The sequence below is a fragment of the Hypanus sabinus genome, chromosome 7 (genome assembly GCF_030144855.1).
Source record: "Hypanus sabinus isolate sHypSab1 chromosome 7, sHypSab1.hap1, whole genome shotgun sequence".
Lineage (NCBI taxonomy): Eukaryota > Metazoa > Chordata > Chondrichthyes > Myliobatiformes > Dasyatidae > Hypanus > Hypanus sabinus.
In genome coordinates, this window is record NC_082712.1 from 9,446,174 (window position 1) to 9,471,054 (window position 24,881).

General features: G+C 42.4%; 1 protein-coding gene across 1 annotated transcript in view; it reads left to right on the forward strand.

The window, feature by feature from the left end:
• poln (polymerase (DNA directed) nu) overlaps positions 1-24,881 on the forward strand; it is a 283,259-nt gene that overhangs the window by 222,534 nt on the left and 35,844 nt on the right. Inside the window, exons 17-19 of the mRNA XM_059974013.1 lie at positions 6,212-6,343; positions 20,041-20,151; positions 23,231-23,309. Of these exons, the coding sequence (XP_059829996.1) occupies positions 6,212-6,343; positions 20,041-20,151; positions 23,231-23,309 (322 nt within the window). The remainder of the gene's footprint in view (positions 1-6,211; positions 6,344-20,040; positions 20,152-23,230; positions 23,310-24,881) is intronic.

Sequence of the window (24,881 nt, forward strand, 5' to 3'; positions counted from 1 at the left end):
CTCTTCACTGTGTCAAGAAAGCAGTCAGCATAATAAAAGACCCCACCCACCCTGGACATTCTCTCTTCCCCTCTTCTCATCGGACAGAAGATGCTAAAGCCTGAAAGCATGCACCACTAGACTCAATGTCAATTTCTACCACACTGTTATCAGACTATTGAATAGTACCTACACTCCTTCAGAGACTAACCATGTTAAAGTCACTCCCCAGTTCCGTATGTCAATCTGTGGCTTCCTCTATTGCCACGATGAGACCACCCAGCCCAGACATCCAATGCCCTCTTCTACTGTGAAAGCACATTCCACCAGGCTCAAGGGCAGTTTCTTCCCCACTGTTATCAGACTCTTGAATGGACCGCTTGAACAATAAGATGGGCTCTTGGCCTCACAATCTACCTCACTATCATCTTGCACTTTATTATTTCCCTTATTCGGCAGCCGTTACACTTTATTCTGCAATGATATTCTTTTTAAACCTGTTTCTACCTCAGTGCACTGTGTAATGATCTGATCTGTATGAATAGTATGCAAAACAGGCTTCACTGTATCTTGGTACATGGACCATAATAAACCAACATTGGTACCAGTCTCAAAATGTTACAGCACAAGACAGGGTTATTTGCCCATCAAAACTGTGCTGTCTCCATGTAAGACCAATCTAGCAAATCCCACTAACTCACTCTCTCCCACAGCTCTGAACATTTCAAGAGGTCATTCAGTTCCCATTTTGAACAGCCTGATTCAGTACGCTCAACAGACCATACATTTTGAAGTTTTTTTCCCCAAGTTTTTCACGGCATCTCGGTACAAGTCACAATAATAAATTAATTTACCAATTTAGTCACTCACTGCATGAAAATATTTCCATTGGAAAGTGCTGTGCAGAGACGAAAATATACTTAAGAAAAGCTAGAGAAACTCTGCTTGTTTTACGTTCATTTAATTTTAGGAAATTATTGCTCATCCATTTGTTTATTGCAGCCGTACCAGAAGTCAGAGATGATAGGGTGTTATTATCATCATCAGGCTCAACTGAGATATGCAATCGTGTGTCATCTGCATAACTGCAGAAATCAAGATTATGCTCTCTAATGATGTCTCTTAAAGGGAGCATGTATAGGGAGAAGAGGAAGGGACCAGACAGCCTCCCTGAGCAAAACCAAAAGACACATCTTACCTGTTAGAAAATTGGTCTCCAAGTCAGACAAAAAAATTTCTGTCTAAGATATGACTGAAACCAATTGCCACTGCACTTAGATATGGCCCAAGAATTTCAGGATGTTGTATACATTTTTTTGACTATAATGCACCTATTGAACCTACCTATTGAATTGTGGAGCCAGAGACAGTGAAGCAGGTCGGTCGTTCACAGACTTTAATGCGAACAGAGTTAGAAGGAAAAGAAAACAATAAATGCTAGACCAAACAGGGCCATTAACTAAAACTCTCAAATGGAAAACGAAGCCAACACTGTAGCTGAAAGGAACATCTAAATAAAACACGAATACCACTAGTCTTCAGAGTTAGTTGACTCGACAGTCCAATTTCTCTCTTTAATCCTTTTCGCTCCTTATGGAGCATAGGGCCTCAGCAAACGTCCTCCACTTCCTGCGATCTCTAGCAGATGTTTTTGCAGTCTCCCAAGTTTGGCCGGCGGTTTTCAATTCATCCAAAAGCCTACGCCTCCAGGTTTGCTTTGGGCGACCTCTTCTTCTCTTTCCTTGTAGATTCCATTCGAGTGATTGTCGAGTGACATTCGATTGGCTCTTCCTCAAGGTGTGGCTGACCCATCTCCACTTCCTCCTCCTTATCTGGAATACAATGGGCTCTTGGTTTGCTCTCTTCCATAGGTCTAGGTTTGACACTCTGTCGTACCACTTGAGGCGGAGGATCTGAGGAGGCATTTATTGAGAAAGGTCTGGATCTTGTTGCAGCTGGTGTTAGTGATTCTCCATGTTTCGGATCCATATAGTAGGATGGCTTTCACATTGGAGCTGAATATATGGAGCTTAGTTTTGACAGAGATGGCCATAGATCTCCAAACAGGTCACAGGGTTGTGAAGGCTTGTTGGGCTTTTCCGATCCTTGCTCTGATGTCCTCATCTGTACCTCCTGATTTCCTGATTTTGCTTCCGAGGTAGGTGAATTTGTCTACATCTTAAACTATTTGTCCTTCAATCTGTAATGGCTCCTCTTGTTTGTTATTAATGCGTAGAACTCTGGTCTTCTCCTGACTGATCTTAAGTCCTACTTGCTGTGAAGTCTCTCCCAAGGAATCTACTTTCTTTTGCATATCTTGAAGCCGGTGTGAGAGAAGAGCAATATCATCTGCAAATGCCAGGTCTTCCAATTTCCCTGTTAATGTCCACTGGATGCCTCTCTTTGAGCCAGCATTCTTGTAGCCCAGTCAAGTACCACAAGAAAAAGTAGAGGTGACAGCAGGCATCCCTGTCAGACTCCAGTAGTGATCAGGAACTCTTCGGACAGTCTCCCATCGTGGATGACCCTGCATGAGAAGCCATCATAAAGCTGCTTGATGATATTCACCATCTCTTCCGGTACACCATAATGTCGTAAGATGCTCCACATTGACTTTCTGTCCAGGCTGTCAAATGCCTTCTCAAAATCAATAAAACACACATATAGTGGAGTTTGAAATTCTATTGTCTGTTCCACAATGACTCTAAGTGTAGCTATCTAGTCAATGCATGATCTCTCTTTCCTGAACCCTGCCTGCTCATCTCTAAGTCTCTGGTCAATGGCGTCTTTCATCCGCTCCAAGATGACCCTGGTGAGAATTTTGCTAGGAATGGACAACAAGGTGATCCCCCTCCACTTGCCACACAGTGAAAGATCTCCAGATTTTGGCAGCTGCATAAGGAGGCCTTTCTTCCAATCTGATGGGATCTCTCCTGTTCTCCATATCAAATTCAGCAGTATATGCGAATAGTCCACCATAACCTCTCCACCCTCTTTCAATGCTTCTGCAGGAATGTTGTCTTCTCCAGCAGCCTTGCCGTTCTTCAGGCTTTTCAGGGCTTTTCGAATTTCTTGCTTGGTGATTTCACCTATATTGATGTTGAGTGGGTCTCCAGACTCCAGGTCAGGTGGGTTCTGTGGTGGTGATCTATTCAATACTTCCTGGAAGTGTTCCTTCCATCTTGCCAGCTGATCTTCAACCGAAGTGAGCAGATGGCCTGTCTTGTCTCTAACAGGTTTGTTGAAATTACTTTTCTTCCCTCTCAAAAGTTTAGTTGTCGTGTAGAGTGCCTTGAGGTCCCCTTTACTGGCTGCTGTTTCTGCTTGCTCTGCTATTTCATTGAAGTATGACCTCTTGTCCTTTCTGAGCTGTCTCTTCACCTCCTTGGCCATCACGCTGTACCTGTTGGCAGCGATTTGTTTCTGTTGCCGGGTTCTGACCGATTCAACTCCTGTTTGAGCTTTTTCCTCTCCTCCACCTTTTCCCATGTTTCGTCCCTGATCCAAGGTTTACTGTTGACTGGTGGTCTTCCCAGTACTTCTTCGCAGGCTCCTACAGTGGCCTGCTTGAAGGTAATTCAGGCGTGTACCACTGTTCTCTCATCTTGTTCCTCTATTTGAAGAGCCCCAAAGTGGTTTTGCAAGGCGATGTGGAAATCTTTCTTGTTCTCTTCCGTCTGTAGTTTTCTAACATGAAACTTTATTCACGTGTTCTGTTGCTTCTTCTTGGCTGACAGCTTCATCTTCAGTTTTGCAACAACCAAGTGGTGGTCAGATCCAATATCTGCTCTTCTTTTGGCTCTCACATCTTGCAATGAACTTCTCCAGCGCTGGCGGACTATGACGTGATCAATCTGGTTTTCTGTTTGATGGTCAGGCGAGACCCAGGTTATCTTGTGGCAGAGGGTACCTCCAATGGTCAGTTCGTTGAAGGCACAGAAGTTGGTAAGGAGTTCTCCATTTTCAGTCATATTCTCCAAACCATTCTGGCCCATCTCTCTCTCCCTGCCAGTGTTATCGTTGCCTACTTTGGCATTCAGATCTCCCATGACGACCAACATATCTTGCTTAGGTACCTTTCCAACTACTGCCTGAAGCTGGGTGCAGAAGAGATCTTTTTCTTCTTCCTCTGCGTTGTTAGTTGGGGCGTAGCACAGGATAATGGATACCTTCTGGAATCTGGACTCAAACCTGGCTGTGATGATACAGTCAGATACTGGTTCCCATTCTATCAAACTTCTGGCTGCTTCTTTGGACAACATCAGGGCCACACCAGCCTCATGCAGGTCTTCCCCTTTTTCTTTGCTGGAATAGAGCAGAGTTTCTCCCGTCTGCAGTTTGGTCTCACCAAAAGTATACCACCTTGCTTTGCACGTGCCCAGGAGTGTTAGGTGGTATCAGATCATTTCCTTCACTGCCTGTGCGCACCTACCTGTCTCCCAAAGTGATCTCACGTTCCATGTTCTGATTAGGATAGATTTCTTCTGTGAGAGCAGCTTTGGAACCTCCATTATGGTTTTCCTCGGGTGAAGGAGGGTTGTCAGCCCTGCAGCTTCCTGACGGGTTTGGTTGCAGCGCGTCATCAGCCTCCTGAATGGGGCCCTGCTTTTCCCGAGATCTGGGTTAGTCGTTGACAATCTGTTGACGGTTTCTGTAACAATTGCTTGTTTTACGTGAACGGGTTGTTAGCCCGTTGCACAACCTCCAACCTGGAGGACCAGGGGTTTTCTGTCGGGGTCACCTTCCCCTAGGTGATGGCACTTCCATGCTAACGAGCTCCACCTGCCCGGGTTTGAAATCAGAGTTTACCCTCTCCTAGATAGGCTGCCATCCAAGGCTAACGAGTCCTATCTACCCGGGTTTGGAATCGGAGTTCCTTCTCCTAGGCTATCTTGGTTCACTTCTTCCATATTATCTGGTGCACCCCTCACACGAGGGATCCCCCATCCACCACCCAGGGGACGCGCCTCAACGCCATATAGCCCCAGCGCGAGGGTCCAATTTCTCAGGCAAGGCCTAATGCAAGCTGACAGCGAAACATTGTAGTGCTTTGCGCAAGTCTCGACAAGTGCAAAGACAAAAAGAATGGAGTTAAATACCATCACAATGAAATAATAATTAGCTAACACATGCACATTCATGAGCATTCTAGGAGACTGTTGTGGTCAATTGTGTCCACTTAAAAAGCTTTTGTTGAGTTTTTTGTTTGCTGCTGCAGATTTCAGTGTCTGCAGTCTCTTGTGCCTCTGAAAAATACTTAGCTGTCTGTTACTGTTACTATCATTACTTATTTATCATTACAATATTTCAGTGTAAGGAGTTTACACGTCAGCTGTGGTTGCCAGCTCATAAGGGAGAAGGAAAACTCTTGATCTCAAACCTCCGCTGCCTTGTGGCTATACCCACTCAAGGGGAAGGCTTCGGGAGTAAACCCTGAAGGAAAAATCTGGAGCTGCCATCCCTAAGCCAGTCCTACGTTGAGTTCAGCACTAACTGGCAACTCCTGCGAGGCTGCTGGTGCCAAACTGTATCGGCCTCTGTCATTCCTTTGGATTCATCTGCTGCCTGGAGAGAGGCACCCTGCTGCATGGGCAACAGCTTGCCCTCCATGTTGTACCGCCTGGCTTGAGCACTGGCTTGCATATCAGGTAGTGCTGAGAAGCAGCACCCATGCTCAATCCCAACCAACAGAGGGCCTCACGATTATAGACACAGAGCGGTAAAAGACCCTTCTGGCGCAATGAACTTGCGCTGTCCAATTACACCAGTTAACCCAGGGCATGCCCTTTTCTCACTATTACCATCAGGTAGGAGGTACAGAAGCCTGAAGGCACACACTCAGTGATTCAGGAACAGCTTCTTCCCCTCTGCCATCTGATTCCTAAATGGACATTACCTCATTTTTTTTTAATGTACAATATTTGTTTTTTTAAGATTTTTAAAATCTATTCAATATGCATAATTGATTTACTTGTTTATTTATTGTTATTATTATTTTATTTAGTATTTTTTCTCTCTCTGCTAAATTATGTATTGCATTGAACTGCTGCTGCTAAGTTCACAAATTTCCCGTCATGTGCCAATGATAATAAACTTGATTCTGATTCTGAACCCGTACATCTTTGGAATGTGGGAGGAAACCAGAGCACCCAGAGGAAACATATGCAGTGATCTGTTCTTTTTCATTTGAAACGTTGACCAGTTTTAGAAACATTCTTGTTTGTCTCTGTAGGTAAAGACCGTCTATCAGAGTGTCTCGGCGTGTCTGCAAATCAAGCCGGCCAGTTTATCGAAAGCTTCCTGCAGAAGTATAAGGAGGTTCGCACATTTACTCAGAGAACCATTCAGCAGTGCCACCAGCAAGGTAGGTTGTAATGATTGCCGTGCTATGGTGTTTATAAATTCATCGCACCAAGACACCCATCTGTTGTTTCCCTCAGTCTCCCTCAATATTTAGGAAATCCCCTTCCATGGACTTTGCCAGCTTTCATTAGTCAGAATCATGTTTAATATCACTGGCATATATCATGGTATTTGTTGTTTTTAATGGCAATTTGTTAGATTGCAATACATAATAAAAACTATAAATTACAGTAAGAAATATACAACAAGAAGAAGTAATGTACATGGGTTTATTGTCTATTCTGAAATCTGATGGTGGAGGGGAAGAAGCTGTTTAGGAAACATTGAGTGCGTGTCTTCATGCTCTTGTACCTCCTCCTTGATGGTATCAATGAGAAGAAGACATGTTCTGGGTGGGGGGGGGGGATCCTTAACATTTTTTTCCCCCAGGGTCACAATGCCTAATGACTAGAGGGAATGCATTTAAGGTGAAGGAGGATTGTTCAAGTATTGTATATTCTATGTTCTTCTCCAAAGATGCTGTGATTCCTTGGAATTCCCTGCTGCAGAACTTTGAGGAGGCAGTGCTGCTATATTGTAACTCTGATCTAAACTGCATTTTAATGCAAAAGAACTCACACCTATTTTACTCTAGCAAATAATATTTTGGTTTTTTTTTCAATGGTTATTCTCCAACTAATTTATTCAGATTTTAAACTTATGCACAAGAAAATCATATGCCCTTAATGTATTGCAATTCATCATTGTATTACTGTTGACATCTCCAATTAATCCTTGGCTTTGATCTCTATTTATAGCAATGTTTTACAGAGTCATTGAGTCATAGGTTTATACAGCATGGAAACAGGCTCTTCTGCTTACCAGGGCTGAACTGACCAGTAACACTAACCCTACAATTATCCAAATTTGTAATTCTCCTCACACATCTGTTAACATATGTTAACCTAGGGTTAGCCATAAGCCTCTATTTTTCTATGCTCCTGGATAGGTACATGGAACTTAGAAACATAGAGGGCAATGGGTAACCCTAGGTAATTTCTAAAGTAGGTATATGTTCGGCACAGCATTGTGGGCCAAAGGGCCCGTATTGTGCTGTAGGTTTTATACGTTTCTATGTTTCTAACTCCTCCCCAGTTTTTACAACTCACCTTGACTAGGGGGAATTAACCTACTGGCCCACACGCATTTGGGATGTGGGCTGAGCCGTGGTTATGTGGTTGCACACTAACCCCACACAGACAGCACCCGACTGCAGGACTGAACCTGTATCTTTGGCAGATGAGGCCGTGGCTCTACTCACTACACCACTCTGCTGACTGGCCTGAATAATAACTTTTTAGCTATGCAAGCTTTTCCACAATGAATAATTAATTTGTAACTAACACAATCTGTAAGTCTGATGGAAAGTAGACCATTCAGTTCTTTATTTTTAAACTTATTCTCAGATTACAGAGATCTCTGACAGAGCACTTGTAGTCAGAATCAAAATCAGGCTTAATATATGGCCATATGTTGTGAAATTTGTTGTTTAGTGGTGGGTGGCAGCTGTACATTCCAATGCATAATAATACAAACTATTAATTATTACACACACACACACACCAGCACCACCACCACCCCATATCTATATATACCTCCTCCCTGACGGTAGCAATAGGAAGACAGCACATCCTGGCTGACGGGGATCCTTAATGATGGATTCCACCTTTTTTGAGGCATTGTCTTTTGATGGTGTCCCAGATGTTGGGGAGGCTTCTGCCAGTGATGGAGCTGGTTGAGTTTACAACTTTTTGCAACTTTTTCTGATCCTGTGCAGTGACCCTCCATAACAGACAGTGATGAATCCAGTTGGAATGTTCTCCACGGTACACCTGTAGAAATTTACAAGTGTGTTTGGTGACATTCCAGTTCTCCTCCTAATGAACTATAGTCACTTTCGTGCCTTCTTTGTGTTTGCATCAATATGTTGGGCCCAGGATAGATCTTCAGAGATATTGACATCCAGGAACTTGAAACTACTTACCCTTTACCCTTTCAGAGTCACAAATTCATAAAAGTTCGAGTTGAGAGGAAATTTATTATCAAAGTGCATATGTTGACATACACAACCCTGAGATTCATTTTCTTGCGCACATACACAATAAGTCCAACAAACACAATCGCATCAATGAAAGATCATGCCCAACAGGAAGACAAACAACCAATGTGAAAAAAAAAACAGACCTTACAAATACAAAATAAAAAAATAGTGATAAGTAAATATGCTATAAATATCGAGAACATGAGGTGAAAAGTCTTTGAAAGTGAGTCCACTGGTTGTGGGAAAAATTCAGTAATAGGCCAAGTGAAGTTGAGTGAAATTATCTCCTTAAACAATGTGGTAACAGGCCCTTCCACCCAACTCATCTATGCCAGTTGTCTTGCCCAGTGAGCTAATCTCATCTGCCTGCTTTATTTTTTATTTTTCATTTTACTTTAAGTAGTGACAGGCCCTTCCAGCCATACGAGCCCATTCCACAAAGTTACACTGTGACCAATGTCCTTGGAATGTAGGAAGAAACCACAGCACCTGGAGTAAACCCGTGTGGTCATGGGGAGAACATAAAAAATCCTTACAGCAAGTGGTGGAATCGATCCCAGCTCGCTGGGCTGTAATAGCGTTACACTAATGGCTATGGCTGTCCTCTAAACCTCTTCTATTCATATACTTACTTTTAGACACTATTATTGTTTAAAGTTCAAAGTAAATTTATGATCAAAGTATATATATGTCATCACAATCCTGTGATTTATTTATCTATAAATCTATCAAATAATAAGAAAGACATAATAATAATAATAATGATGATGATGATGATGATGATGATGATGATGATAATAATAATAAATATCAAGAACGTGAGATGAAGAGTCCTTGAAAGTGAGTCTATAGATTTTAGGAACTGGTCAGTGATAAGGCAAGTGAAGTTGAATGAAGTTATCTCCTTTCGTTCAAGAGCCTGATGGTTCAGGGGTATTAACTGTTCCTGATTGTTGGTGTGAGTCCTGAGTCTCCTGTAACTTCTTCCTGGTGGCAGCAGTGAGAAGAGAGCATGGCCTGGATGGTCCCTGATGATGACTGCTGCTTTCCTGCACAGGTGTTGCATGTAGATGTAGGTGGGGAGGGCTTTACCGGTGATGGCCTGAGCCACAACCACTACTTCACAGTCAAGGGCTTTGGTGTTGACTGCTCATCCACTATCTCTGGCAGCTCATTCCAAATATGCACCACCCTTTGTGTCAAGAAGCTACCCTGGTGTCCCTTTTAAATCCCTCGTCTCTGAGCTTAAAGCTATTGTGTTGTGTATACCATCCTCTCCCTAGGAAAAAGACTTTGTGCCCTGTCTATGACTCTTTAACAGGTCACCCCGCAATCCCCAATGTTCTGGGGATCTAAGTCCTCGTTTACACACTCTCATTTAACTCAGGGCCCAAAGTTCAGACAACACCCTGTACCATGAACATCAATTTCTCCAATTTCCTGTAATTTCTCCCCCTCCCCTTCTCTTTTTAAACATTCCCAATTCTGGCTCCCCTCTTATCCGTTTTCTTCTCCTCACCTGCCCATCACCTCTTTCTGATTCTCCTCCTCTTCCCATTTTTCCCACGATCCACTGTCCTTTCCTATCAGATTCCTTCTTCATCAGCTCTTTACTTCTTCCACCTATCACTTCCCAGCCTCTTACTTCATTCTTCCCAACCCCCGCCCCCATCCCTAACCTGGTCTCATGAATCACCTGTCAGTTTGTACTCCTTCTCCTCTCCCCCTTGGTTTCCAGTCCCAATAAAAGGCCTTGGCCCAAAACATCGACTGTTTATTCCTTTCCTGCTGCTTGATCTGCTGAGCTTCTCCAGCCCTTTATGTGCGTCCCTCAAGATTTCCAGCATCTGGACAATCTCCAGTGTTCATGATCTTGAGAAATCTTGTCTGGACTCCTAGTTTATTCATTCCTCTAACAGGGTGATCAAAACTGTACACAGTAGCCCAAGTGTGGCCTCACCAACATCTTGCATTATCATAGCTTCATTGTACTAACAAAGGAGAGATGGCCAGCTTCATACACACAAGAGATTCTGGAAGTCCAGAGTTACACACTCAAAATGCTGGAGAAACTCAGCAGTAGGGCTGCATCTATGGAAAGGAATAAACAGACAATGTTTTGAGCTGACATCCTTCATCAGGACTGGAAAGGAAGGGGGAAGACACCAGAATAAGAAGGTGGAAGGGGGAAGGAATACAAGTGGCAGGTGACAGGTGACACCAGGTGAGTGGGAAGGAGATCAGCTTCATCAGCACAGTCAGCCAGTACATCTGCTAGCTCACTGATCTAATGCACGGTGCTGTTGAAAGTTAAATATCGTTGGAAAGGGTCTGCTCCAGTTAGGTCAGACGGGGTGAGTAAGCTAAGTTTCCTCCATTTAAAGACATTAGTGAACAAATCACATTTTCACAATAACCTGACAGCTTTGTGCTGATTTTTTTAAACCTTTAAGTTCGCTCTTATCTTGACACTGAATTTCAATTTCCCGACTGAATTTGAAATTGTGTTTGGATTTGAATTTATTATCTCTCGGATTAGTGAGCTCACTGGGTTACCTCATGTTTAAATATCTGCAGGGAGATCTATTTCTATATAATCTTCAGTTTGCACCTTCAGTTGCCTGGGTCTCATGCTCTCTTCCCTTGAGTTTTTTAAAAAAAGGTGACAAAAATGAAAGCTTTTTACACTCGGCTGCACCCTGATTGTCAAATCAATTTGGTGGCTTGAATGGTGCCTGGTACCACAGTTTTCTTACACATCAACTAACAAAGGACATGCAAACCAATGGCACAGGGGTGCTGAAGCGTTGTGGGGCGGTTTCTTCAATGGGATGCCTCCTGTAAGGAATGTGAAATACTTTTCCTTCTTGAAAACCTCTCTTCTGACACATTCATTCTCTCCACTGCTCCAGAAGGCAAGACCCTTAGCAGTGTTGGTGAGCAGAGGACTCTTGGGGTCAGGTTCATAGCTCCCTGAAAGTGGCTACACGCGTTGATAAGGATGTTGAGGATGCATATGGCATGCTTGATTCTATTCATCGAAACATTGAGTTCACAAAAGTCAGGAAGTTGTGCTGCAGCTTTATAAAACTCTAGTTAGTTTGCATCTGGAGTATTGCATATAGTTCCATTATAGGAAGGATGTCGAGGCTTTGGAGAGGGTGCAGAAGAGGTTTACCAGGATGCTGCCTAGATTAGAGGGCATGTGCTGTCATGAGAAGTTGGAGAAACTTGGTTTGTTTTCTCTGGAGTGCCAGAGGCTGAAGGGAGATTTGACAGAAGTTTATAAGATAATGAGAGGCATAGATAGAGTAAACGGACAATATCTTTTTTCCCCAGAGTTGAAATGTCTAATACTAGAGGGCAGACATTTAAGGTGAGAGAGGGGTAATTTCAATGGAGATGTGAGGGGCAAGTGTTTTACACAGAGAGTAGTGGGTGTCTGAAATGCACTGCCTGGGGTTATGACAGAGGTATATACAGTAAGGACTTTTAAGGGACATTTTGATCAGCATGTGAATGTGACAAAAATGGAGAGATACGGACATTGTGTTGGCAGAAGAGATTAGTTTAGTTGACTATTGTTACACGGGAGCGACAGAGGAGAACCCAAGTGCAGGACACTGGCACGTCAACTCATTTGGGGAGGGTGGCGTAGACCTGAACATAGAGCAGGAAAACAGAGGGATCTGGACAAGAAGACGGGATTCACAGGGACTCTCTAGAAACTAGAGTGGAACTTAGAACTACCGGTTCTAATCGGAACGGGGAACGAAGCATCACACGAGAATTGACCAACGAACTGGCAACCTGTGATAGAGTCGCCATCGTATTTATTTCCCAGTCTCTGATGAAAGCCAGATGTACGGTAATTGGGTAACTCGCAGCAATTGACTGAAATTGGGACGTGAACAGGGAGAAAGAAGTGTTAAAGGGGAACGGCCAACCAGAACCATGACAGCCATTTGCTTACTAATTTAATTGACTCGCCTCAATATTGTGGGCCAAAGGGCCTATTCCTTTGCTGTATGTTCTCTGTCATTGCTTCCATGTTCATGAGGAGGAGGATGAGAAGAGACTTGATAGAGGGGGACATTTAAGAAACTCTTAGATAGGCACATGGATGATAGAAAAATAGAGAGCTATGTGAGAGAGAAGAGTTAGATTAATGACAGAGTAGGTTAAAAAGTTGGCACAACATCGTGGGCTGAAGGGCCTGTACTTTGCTGTGTTCACTTATCACCTACCCCTACTGCCCACGAGACTATGATGCTGAGTCAACTTCTCAAACCACCACATTGCTTCCAGATTGGTGAGCGGTGGGGTGGAAAGGGGGCTAGTTTTGCTGTTGCTGTTATTATGATGGACATTGTGGGATGCTAAATTGGCACCAGAATGTGTGGCTGCCTTCACTACATCGCAAGGTGTTAACGGAAATGACACATATCACAGTATGTTTTGAAGTACAGGACATGTGATAAATAAATCAAAATATTAAGGTGAATCTAATGAAGATTAGGACCCTAAACTAGTGAACATCTGCGGATGCTGGAAATCTGAGCGACACACACAAAGCGCTGGAGGAACTCAGCAGGCCAGGCAGCAACTATGGAAAAGAGTAAACAGTCGATACTTCAGGCTGAGATCCTTCATCAGGACTGAAGAAAAACGATGAGACGTCACAGTAAGAAGGTGGGGGGAGAGGAGGAAGAAATACAAGGTGATAGGTGAAACTGGGAGGGGGGAGGGGTGAAGTAAAGAGCTGGGAAGTCGCTTGGTGAAAGAGATACAGGGGGGATCTGATAGGAGAGAACAGAAGACCATGGAAGAAAGAAAAGGGGGAGGAGCACCAGAGGGAGGTGATGGGCAGGTAAGGAGATGAGGTGAGAGAGGGAAATGGGATTGGGGAATGGTGAAAGAGAGGGGGGCAATTACCAGAAGTTTGAGAAATCAAAGTTCACGTCATCAGATTGGAGGCTACCCAGATTGAATATGGGGTGTTCCTTCTCCAACCTGAGTGTGGCCTCATTGTGGCAGTAGAGGAGGCCATGGACTGACATGTTGGAATGGGAAAGGCTAGGATCCTGTTGGACTAGATTGCAAAACTGTTACTTTCCTTGTAGTTTAATTTTCTTACACCTGTGTATTGCTTGCAATATCTCGTGTGACTACTCACCGCACTCTTTATGAGAAAGTCAAATCAAATAGTACTACACTAGGTGCCAGTGGGCCATCAGAAGCTCTAGGTATTGTGAGGAGGCAGTGAATAGAAAACACACACTTCTATTTATAAAAAAAGCAATATATTCAAAATATTTACATGAGCAACAACATATAAAATTCCAATATTCTGTCTTAGATTCCAAATCTCAGATATCAAACAAAAACCAAATTCCATTTTTGTTAGAATTAGTGGGATTCATTAGAATAATCTTTATTACTCCAATATCTCTAACTAATTAGATCTAGTGTTATTCCCTATTTAAAGGTTTATGGACTAACATTTGCCTTTTTATTTATTCCTAGTTAATTAGGAAACTAATTGAATTCCTTTTCTTAAGTATTATCGTTAACTTCAGTTTCAGTTTCAGGTCAGTATGCCTACAAATTCAAATTCAACAGCGGAGTAAAAATATATATACAGCTTAAATCCTTTCACAATTCTCCAACATCACAACTTTTAAACAAAGTAAATCTCATTCATTAACTTATCACAGAATTTGCAAAAGTAATCAGTTCTTCGAGAAAATCAAATTCAGATCCTTCAAATGAAAAATAAACTTATACATCCAACCGTACTAATTCCTCTATGTCTAGAAATATTTTACAATAGACAATAGGTGCAAAAGTAGACCATTCGGCCCTTCGAGCCTGCACCGCCATTCTGAGATCATGGCTGATCATCTACAATCAATACCCAGTTCCTGCCTTGTCCCCATATCCCTTGATCCCCTATCCATAAGATACCTATCTAGCTTCTTCTTGAAAGCATCCAGAGAATTGGCCTCCACTGCCTTCTGAGGCAGTGCATTCCAGACCCCCACAACTCTCTGGGAGAAGAAGTTTTTCCTTAACTCTGTCCTAAATGACCTACCCCTTATTCTCAAACCATGCCCTCTGGTACTGGACTCTCCCAGCATCTGGAACCACTTTGGTTCTTCAATCTAGGGTGGCTCCCCATCTTGTTTCTTGGTTCATTGGATGAAATGGTGGGTCAGCCATGGTAAGCCGACTCACAAAACTTGTACAAAAAAAATGTGGCCTATGCACAGCAGGGTTGCAATCTGTTAGTTCTTAAATGCATTCTATTTTCTATTTCAAAATAACTCAATATCACATTATTATTTCCAAACATTTTTCTGTTACGACACTACTGAACATGTTTCACACACAAATTATACACTCAGAACAGTAGAAGTGTTTTAACTCACCAAATCCCTTGTTATGATTTAATGAAACTAATTCCCAGCTACTCAGTGGAGACCGTTGACACTGCTCGCTACCGATATTGTCTTGCTATAGCTGGTGCTCGTTATAGCTGTAGCTTCAATAATCTTTTATTGCTATCATCTCTCCTCCCAGGTTTCACCCTGAGGATTTCCAATAAGTAGGGCAGAGATACTAACTACTAACTCCACTTTTAACGGTTTATATTTTTAGTTAGTTTTTATAGTTTGCTGTGTTTCTGTCGCTTGTCCACACCTCTGACAGCCATGCCTCACTCTTGCATAGCTATTTTTTTCAAGTTCTTTTTTTAATTCAGTAAACCTAGTTTTCATCCCTCCACAGGTGGAACTTTCTAACATTACGTCTTTGGGCTTAATTAACCTAGGTTACGTACATGTTTGTATTTATGTATAATTACCAATGTACATGTAATTGTTCAGTGTGTATTTTCGTGGTTACTGTTGTGGGTATTCCATTACTGGAATAGGAGCTGTCTCATTGGTTAACTGTTATCTCTGGAAATTCACTGGAATTAGCAAGTTGATATAAGAAGACCAGACCACATTGGATCAATCTTTCTTTTCTGCCTTCACCGTCCCTTCCCTAGGCTCTGCTCTCACCATTCCTCTTTCCTAATTTCTTTGTTCTTAAAGTGCTTTATAAAACTGGCCATAAGCAACAGGTTTTATGCCGAATTCTTGACTTCCGAAGAATTTGGGATCAAAACCATCAGGATCCAACAATCCCGTATGCCATTTTTATAGCAGTGTCCTACTGTTAAAGCATGCTGTGCTTTATTCTCAATACTGCCATCAGGAAGAAGGTACAGGATTCTCTGAACCCAGATCACCAGTTTCAGGAACACTTATTACCCCTCAACCATCAGGCTCTTGAACCCGAGGGGATAACTTCACTTGCCCTATTACTGAACTATTCTTATGAAAATGACTGACTTTCAAGGACTTTTCATTTCATATTCTTGAAATTTTTATTGTTTATTTATTATCATAGTTTTTTTTTGCCTTTCTATTTGCATTTGCATAGTTTGTAGGTTTTCTTGCACATTGGTAGTTGCCCCTGTTGGGTGTGGTCGTTCATTGATTCAAAGTTCAAAGTACACATACATAATGCAGCCTTGAGATTCATCTCCTTAAAGACAGCCGCAAAACCAAGAAACCCAAAGGAACTCATAAAAAAGAATATAGAACACCTAATGGGCAGACAGAAAAAAAAGCAACAAATCATGCGAATGGTGTTCTGAACTGAAGTCCTCAAAGAGAACACGAGACCCCTAGTTCAGCGCAGAGCTGAGTAAATATCGCAGAGCAGTATGCTGAACTGGCCTGTCCCTCGCCTCAGGCCCCGACACACTGACCTTTTCAATCTCGCCTGGCACCTAAATTGATATCCAAATATCAGGTTCAGTCGCTTCAGTAAGCTCTGGGGTCTGGACCCTGCCACCTCGATTTGGCCTGTACCTGACCCTTCTGATTCGGCAGGGCGCTTAACTTGATCGACCCTCGGGTCTTCCTCGCTGTTGGCTTTCTTGTATTTACTGTGATTGCCTGCCAGTAAAAGAAATCTCAGTGTTGTATACTGCGATGTATATGTACTTTGATACTAAATTTACCTTGAATTTTGAACTTTGAACAAATTGTAAGCCTGTTTTCTGAAGTGCCATTGTTGGACGTTAATGCTTTCCCTGTGAGCCTGTATGGATGAGCTCAGCCATTTGAATGTTATGCTCTTTTCTGAAATGTCACTATGCCGTGCAGCCACTCTGAATAAACACCAGATGATAGGTAGGCATTGACCTTTTGTAAGAGTATAATTAGCTGTACGGTTTTCTCCAGACTCGAAAAATTGCTTCACTAGTGACCTGCCCCTACAGAGACTATTCATTTAATCAAAGAAACTCCCACCCAGTGACTTTTATTCCTGCTGGCCCCCTTGTTCATCTAATGCATTGGGTTGGGTAACTACCATAGCGGGTGTCCAGTCTCTTTCCTTCAATCTTTATTGCTATGAGGTACAATAACCTGTACCATATGAGGTACAGCTCTCCATCTTGCTGAAAGAGATGTCTAACATCCTCAGCTTCAGATTGAGATCCAGATACACTTATCATGTTTACATCAAAACATAGAGTGAAATGTGTCATTTGCATTAAGAATGTGCTGGGGAAAACCTATAAGTGTTGCTACACATTGTGGCACCAACATAGCGAGTCCACAATGCTCGGAGGTAGAACAATGCAGAACACAGTAAGCAACAAAACAAAACAAGTGCCTTTTCTCCTCTCTACCCTCCCTCGCAGACACACACACACACACACACACACACACACACACACACACACACACACACACACACACACACACACACACACACACACAGCAGCTTAGGCAACATCTATGAATAGGAAGAAACAGTCGATGTTTGAACCTGTTTTGTTGGAAGTTGTAGAAAGTCTGCTCGCTGCCACTGTTCTGCAACGAAATTTCATTATCACAATAACCTACTCTGATCTGACCCGAACTCAAGAGATTCTGCAGATACTGGAATTTCAGAGTAACACACACAAAATGCTGAGGGAACTCAGCAGATCATCTATGGTGCAGGGTGAAGAACAACCTTTGAGCCTGGGTAGTTGGAGTTGTAGCAACTCTTCTCACTGTACCACTGTCCTATGATGGCAATGAGCAATCGTGGCTCTCCTGAGTAGTGAGAATTCTTCCACTGGCAAACAATAGTCGTGTTGCAGCAAGTTGGAAACAGTCAGGTTTAATATCACTGGTAAACAGTATGTCATGAAATTCATTGTTTTGTGACAGTAGTACATCCCAATACGCCATAAAAGAATCTATATATTCCAATAAGAAAAAATATAATTAAGTTTAATAAAGAGTGCAAAAAAAGAAAGAAGATAGGTAGTTTACATGGGTTCATTGTCCATTCAGAAATCCATGGGGACAAAACTGAGTGCGTGTCTTCAGGCTCCTGTACCTCCTCCTTGATGGTAGCAATGAGAAGAGGGCATGTCCTGGGTGATGGGAGTCCTTAAAGATGGATACTGCCTTTGTGAGGCATTGCCTTTTGAAGATGTTCTTGATGCTGAGTTCTGGGGAGGTTAGTGCCCATGATGGAGCTGACTTGAGTTTGCAACTTTCTGAACCTCATAGACTCATCAACGATATGTGGGAGCACACATGGCAGACTCTTTGAACCCTTTGCAGTGAATACGGAGGAACAGTGTTTAATTCCACTCACAGAACTTCACCTTCCTCCTGACTGAATACCCTTTCCAATTCATATACTTGAGATTCTCACTTCTGTCTGCATTTGAAGTTCATTCAGTCCTGGGAGCACCACCAGAAACTGCTAACACATCTCAGCAAAAGACTCATGGTCTCTATTATATTGGAACCAGGGTTGCTTTGTATAAGCGACAAACAAAAAGAAACAAATTAAAAAGTTGGCAACATTTTGTAACCAGGAGTATTTTGGCAAGAAAAAACATTAACTTTAGTGGCAGCAGCACAATTGGGCCCGTGTTTCATTGTGATTGCTATTCAAAACACATTCCAAATTAAAAAACTTGTTCAGCAGCTCACTAGGATCATAGATCTGAATGTTCTCAAACAGCTGCTGAGATACCTGTCCGCCTGAGAAAGCAGTAAAATTGAACAGTAGCTGAAGAGAACCATTGTTGATCAGGCAATAAAGGCCAGTGGCTTGTCCTGAGGAGCTGTGGTAACATTAGATCTGCCTTTCAGCTAGTATAAAAGAAAAAGAGTTTTGTCTGTTTGTAAGGTCTGCCTAGACAAACTGCCTTTGATGTAACTAGATCATTCCATTACTGAAAGACTCAACTCCTGAGAAGTCCAAATATTTCGTCTTTTTTAAAACAAAAAGTTTATTCAAAAAAATTCAATTAGTTGTGAGTCCCTCCTTAACAATGAAAAGAAAATGTCTTTTGGTGTTTGCCAAGCTTTCTGTAATAAAACTTTTTCCCACAGCGGGTTTCTAGAATTAGTGTCAATCACTGATGGTCAGAGTTTAAAGAAAGTTGTTTTTTGTAGGGCGACTTCCAACATGGACCAGGAGTGAATGGCAGTGCCAATATCCTCTTCCTAAACAAACTCCCACCGATTTTTGGCTGTCTCAAGAGAGGCTAGGCAGTTCTGGTTGGTGTTCATTGGAGTTTAGAAGACTGAATTTAGAATTCCCCAATTTAATACTAATCATGGGACAATTTACAATGACCAATTAACCAACCAACAGTTCTAATCAAGGATCAATTTTACTCTTCATATGGATTTGCATGTATTAGGAATTTCCTGTGGTGTGTTGGTGAAGGTATGTTACACCACAGAAAACAACTTTCAGCAATTATAGTTAATTATATAAAAATAAAGAAGATGAAAGTACAGATATGGAATAAAACATGCATAGATAGTTAAACACCAAGTGGAGAAAGGAAGAGACACCACAATCATCTCTAAGAAGCTTGCTACTTTTTCCGGCAGGGAGCTCCTAATTCTTGCCACCCTCTTATAGAGCATGGAACAGTACAGCAAAGTTGCTCACAAAGTTGTGCTAATCTTTTAACCTACTCCAAGATCAATCTAGCCATTCCCTTCTACATAGCCTTCCATATTTCTTTGATCCACGTGCCCATCTAAGAGTCTTTCATATGCCCCTAATGAAACTGCCTCTAGCACCACCCCTGGCAGGGCGTTCCATGCACCCACCACTCTCTGCGTAAAAGAAAACTACCTCTGACATCCCCTCTATTCTTCCTTCCAAATACAAAATTATGCCGTCTTGAATCAGGGGAGAAGACTCTGTCCACTCTGTCTTTGCCTCTTATTGTCTTGTACACCTCTCTTAAGTCACCTGTCATCCTCCTTCTCTCCAAAGAGACTATCCTTAAAACAGGGGTCCCCAATCTGGCGTCTATGGACCCCTCGGTTAATTGTAAGGCTCCATGGCTCCTGCCTTAAACCTATCAGAGAGTTGTTCAGATTTACAGCATTGAGGAAAAATACGGTGCATTGTGTGCATGACAGAGGAGCTGATTACTACATATACAGTCTGTGGATAATTATTTATTCTGAAGACCTATGGTGAGATGGAGATGACAGAGTGTCTTTGTCTGATTCTGTTAGGTCATGTTGTTTCGATCATGGGCCGTAAGAGGTCATTCCCTCTCATCAGTTCACAGGATTACTGTGCCAGGAATCAAGCGGAGAGGCAGGCTGTTAACTTTGTAGTCCAAGGTAAGAAGACAAGCTGGATTGCGTTCGTCTGTGGATGCACTAGTGTGTGATGATCAGATTGCTGTGGGCTTGTTCTTGCCGACAACATCCCAAGCATCATCAATATCTGCAGGATGTGACTCTCAGGGACTTGAGCTATTATTTGTTATTGTGTCTGATGTTTACTGCTGTTGTAATAATGTGTGCTATATGTGCCCAATAACGAGGCCACTAAGCCTTTCTGCTGCTGCAGCCCATCCTCTTCAAAATCAACGTGATGTGCATCCAGAGGTGCTCTTCTGCACACCATTGTTTTTTTTAATTAGTTTTTTTTATACATTTTACAGATTAAAAAAAACCCCAAATCACAATAAGGAACATTAATACAGTGCAAAATTAAGCATACAATGACAATATGATACAGAGAGAGAGAATTTAAAAAAAAGCACCTAAATTGAAGACAAGTAAACTTAGTATCCTCCCCAAGCCCCACAACACAAAAAAAAAACTCCAGCCCAACCACAACACAATATAGAGAATATAAATCAGGACATTCAAAATCCCAGACTGTGAATACACTTAGCAACAGAGGATAGTAATGCCTACTACCAGAAAAAAAAGGAGCTGAAAGCAAGGGACCGAAAAGAAAAAAAACCCTAGTCAAGAGGAAGGTTATGAAAGTACTCGATAAAAGGTCCCCAGACCTTATGGAACTTTAGGTCCGAATTAAGAACTGAATAATGAATTTTTTCAAGGTCCAAGCAGGCCATAATGTTGTTAAGCCATTGAGCATGAGTGGGCGGGGCAACATCTCTCCATCTAAGGAGGATCAAGCGTCTCGCCAGGAGAGAGGCAAAGGATAATATTCGGCATTTGGTCGGACTCAGACGTAAATCTGTCTCACCCCAGAAACCGAACAAAGCAATTAAGGGGTTTGGTTCTAGGTGCTGATTCAGAATATACAATAATGTAGTGAAGACTTCTTTCCAAAATTTCTCCAAGCTAGGACAGAACCAGTACATATGAATGAGAGAGGCCTCATCCCTCTTGCATTTATCACAGAGCGGACTAATGTCAGGGTAGAATCGAGATAGTTTAGATTTAGACATATGGGCTCTATGAACAATCTTAAACTGTAAAAGGCGCACACCATTGTTTTAACATGTGGTTATTTGAGTTACTGTCAGTATGAACCAGTCTGACCATTCTCCTCAGAGCTCTCTCAAGACTCACGAAACTGCCACTCACTAAGTGCTTTTTTTTTTGTTTTTTGCACCATTCTCTGTAAACTCTAGAGACTGTTGTGCATGAAAATCCCAGGAGACCAGCGGTTTCTGAGATACTCAAACCAACCCATCTGAAATGAACAATTATTCCACAATCAAAGCCAAAGGTTCAATTGTTCCATTTAATATCAGAGAATGTATACAGTATATAATCTGAAATTCTTGCTCTTTGCAGACATCCACAAAAAATGGAAGAGTACCCCAAAGACTGAGAAACCCCAAAGCTCCTCCTCCCTCCTCCCATGTACAAGCAGCAGCAAAGCACTTAGATAACCTTTCTTCCCCATTCTGACGTTTGGCCTGAACAACAACGGAACCTCTTGACCACGTCCGCATGTTTTTATGCATTAAATTGTTGCCACTTGATTGGCTGATTAGATATTTGCATTAATGAGCAGATGAGTTGGCCTTTCAGAATTAGAATCAGGGTTTAATATCACCAGCAAATGTCATGAAATTTGTTGTCTTTGTAGCAGCAGTACATTGCAATACATGATAATAACAAAAAAGTGTGAATTACAGAAAAAATACATATAATAGTTAAATAAGCCGTGCAAAAATAGAAATAAAAAAGTAGCAAGATAGAGTTCATGTGTTCAATGTCTATTCAGAAATTGGATCTCAGAGGGGAAGAAACTGTTCCTGAAAAGTTGTGTGTGCCTTCAAGCTTCTATACCTCCTTCCTGATGGTAGCAATGAGAATAAAGCATGACTGAGTCCTGTTCAGCAGATCTGGAACACCTCACCATTAAGTGTCATCCATTTTATCTACTGTGGGAGATTTCAGCGACCATCTTAGAAGCAGTGTATAGCTCACCTTAGGCCAGTGTGAAACAGGCTCTAGTCTAGACGAACTGAGTGATGTAATCAACAGGCTGGAACAGCTCATCATTTCCCCATCATTTTGGGGGATTTTAACCAGGCCAACTTGAAAAGTCTATAAATAATTATTACCAACAAAGCCCTTGTAGTACCAGAGGAATCAACACTCTGGACCACTGTAGACCACCATCAAGAGAACTTACCATGCTATCCCACATAACTAATAAAGTGGCTACTGAGCTGAAGTTTAAATATAAACCCCATCTCAAATCCCTTTTCTTTATGATTCCCTCTTGTAAAATAAACACTAGGGGTCAATTTTGTATTTCATGTATGAAGGATGTGATTAAACTGTAGAGCATTGAAAAGGCATTTGGACAGGTACGTGGATAGGAAAGATTTAGAGATAGATTGTGAGGCCATGACCACATGGGTTTCCTCCGGGTGCTCCGGTTTCCTCCCACATTCCAGTAGGTAGGTTCAATGGTCATTGTAAATTGTCCTGTGATTAGGCTAGGGTTAAATTGGGATTGCTGGGTGCCATGGCTCGAAGGGCTGGAAGGGCCTGTTCTGCGTTGTCACAATTAAAAATAAAATTCAGTGATCTGAACAATAACTGTATTTTCTCTCTCTGCAGGAGCCACCTGAACTGCAGAGTATTTTGCACATTTTTGGTTCTGTGTAGATTTCCGGTGGCTAGGTTCAATGGTCATTATAAATTGTTCCACGATTAGGCTAGGATTAACTTGGGGGATTGCTGGGGGGCACGGCTTGAAAAGCTGTTCTGCTCTGTATCTCAATAAATAAATAAATACAAAAAAACCTCCAAGAAAACTACACACAAACATGTGACATGTGTCATATGTAAGAAACATGTGATTGTACATGTGACAATAACAAACCAATTAACCAATTTAGAGTGGAAATTGCCTGGTTGTGTAGCCGCTGATTTGTGCACTAACACTGATTTCCATGTGTCATGGCTTATACAGGTTCTGCAGCCGATATATGTAAGATGGCAATGATTAAGATTTTCACCAGAGTTGCCACATCCTCCTCTCTTACAGCAAGGTAGGGATCCTCACCATGTCCATGGACCTATTTTATTCCTACCAAATAGGAACAGCAATGATGCAGAGACAGTGTAAGGAAGAGTTACCAGATTGCCTGAAGTCCACTGTGCAGACCAGTTGTCCACAAGACAGCTCTAGACCTGGAGGTCTGCCCTGGGGTCTGTGTGGGTGCCAATAGTGTAAATTGGCAAAAAGGTGAACATGGATGTAGTGGGCCGAAGGGTCCATTTCTGTGACTCTGTTACCAAGATGCCTGTTCAGCACACTCTACAGAGAACACAGTTTCTATGGTGAATAGAAAATTATATCCGAATGGGTGGGTGGGAAGGAGGAAAGGGCTTGTTTTGCTGGTGTTGCTTGTGTTGGACGTGGTGGGCATCCAGGCACATGGACGAGTGGTGATGCTTGCAGACTTTCCCCAGCACACCTCATCCTTAGGTTGTGTTGGTTGTTAGCACATACGTTGTATTTCAACCCTGAAGTTCAGACTCAGTGGCCACTCCATTAGGAACACATGTACACCTGCTCGGTATTGGAATTATCTAACCAGCCAATCATGTGGCAGCAACTCTGCATAAAAGCGTGCAGACATGGTCAAGAGGTTCAGCTGTTGTCCTAACATCGCAATGGGGAAGAAATGTGATCTAACTGACTTTGACTGTAGAATGACTATTGGTGCCAGACAGGTTGTTTTGAGACCTCAGAAACTGCTGATCCCCTGGGATTTTCACACTCAACAGTCTCTAGAATTTACCGAGAATGGTGATGAAAACAAATAAAAAACATCAAATAAACAGCAGTTCTGTGGGATGAAAATACCTTGAGAGAGGTCGGAGGAAAATGGTCAGATTGGTTCAAGCATTCAGGAAGGCGGCAGTAACTCAAATAACCACACGTTGCAATAATGGTGTGTAGAAGAGCGTCTTGAATGCGCATCACATTGAGCAACACACACAGAATGCTGGAGGAACAGGCAGCTTCAATGGAAAAAAGTGCAGTCAACGTTTTGGACCAAAACCCTTCGGCAAGATTGGAGAAGAAAAGCTGAGGAGCAGATTTAAAAGCTGGGGGGAAGGGAGAGAGAAACACTAGGTGATAGGTGAAACCAGGATGGGGAGGGATGAAGTTAAAAGCAGGGAAGTTGATTGGTGAGATGAGGTGAGAGAGGGAAAAGGGGATGGGTAATGGAGAACGGGGGGAAGATGTTGTGGGGCATTACCGGAAGTTTGAGAAATCAATGTTCATGCCATCAGGTTGAAGGCTACCCAAACAGAATATAAGGTGTTGTTCCTCCAACCTAAATATGGCCTCATCATGACAGTGAAGGAAGCCATGGATGAACATATAGGAATGGGAAGTGAATTAAAATGGGTAGCCACTGGGAGATCCTGCTTGTTCTGGCAGATGGAGAATAGATGCTCAGTGAAGTGGTCTCCCAATCTACTTTGGGTCTCACCGATGTATAGGAGGCCACATCAGGAACACCAAACACAGAAAATGACCCCAACAGACTCACAGGTGAAGTGTCACCTCACCTGGAAGGACTGTTTAGGGCCCTGGATGGTAGTGA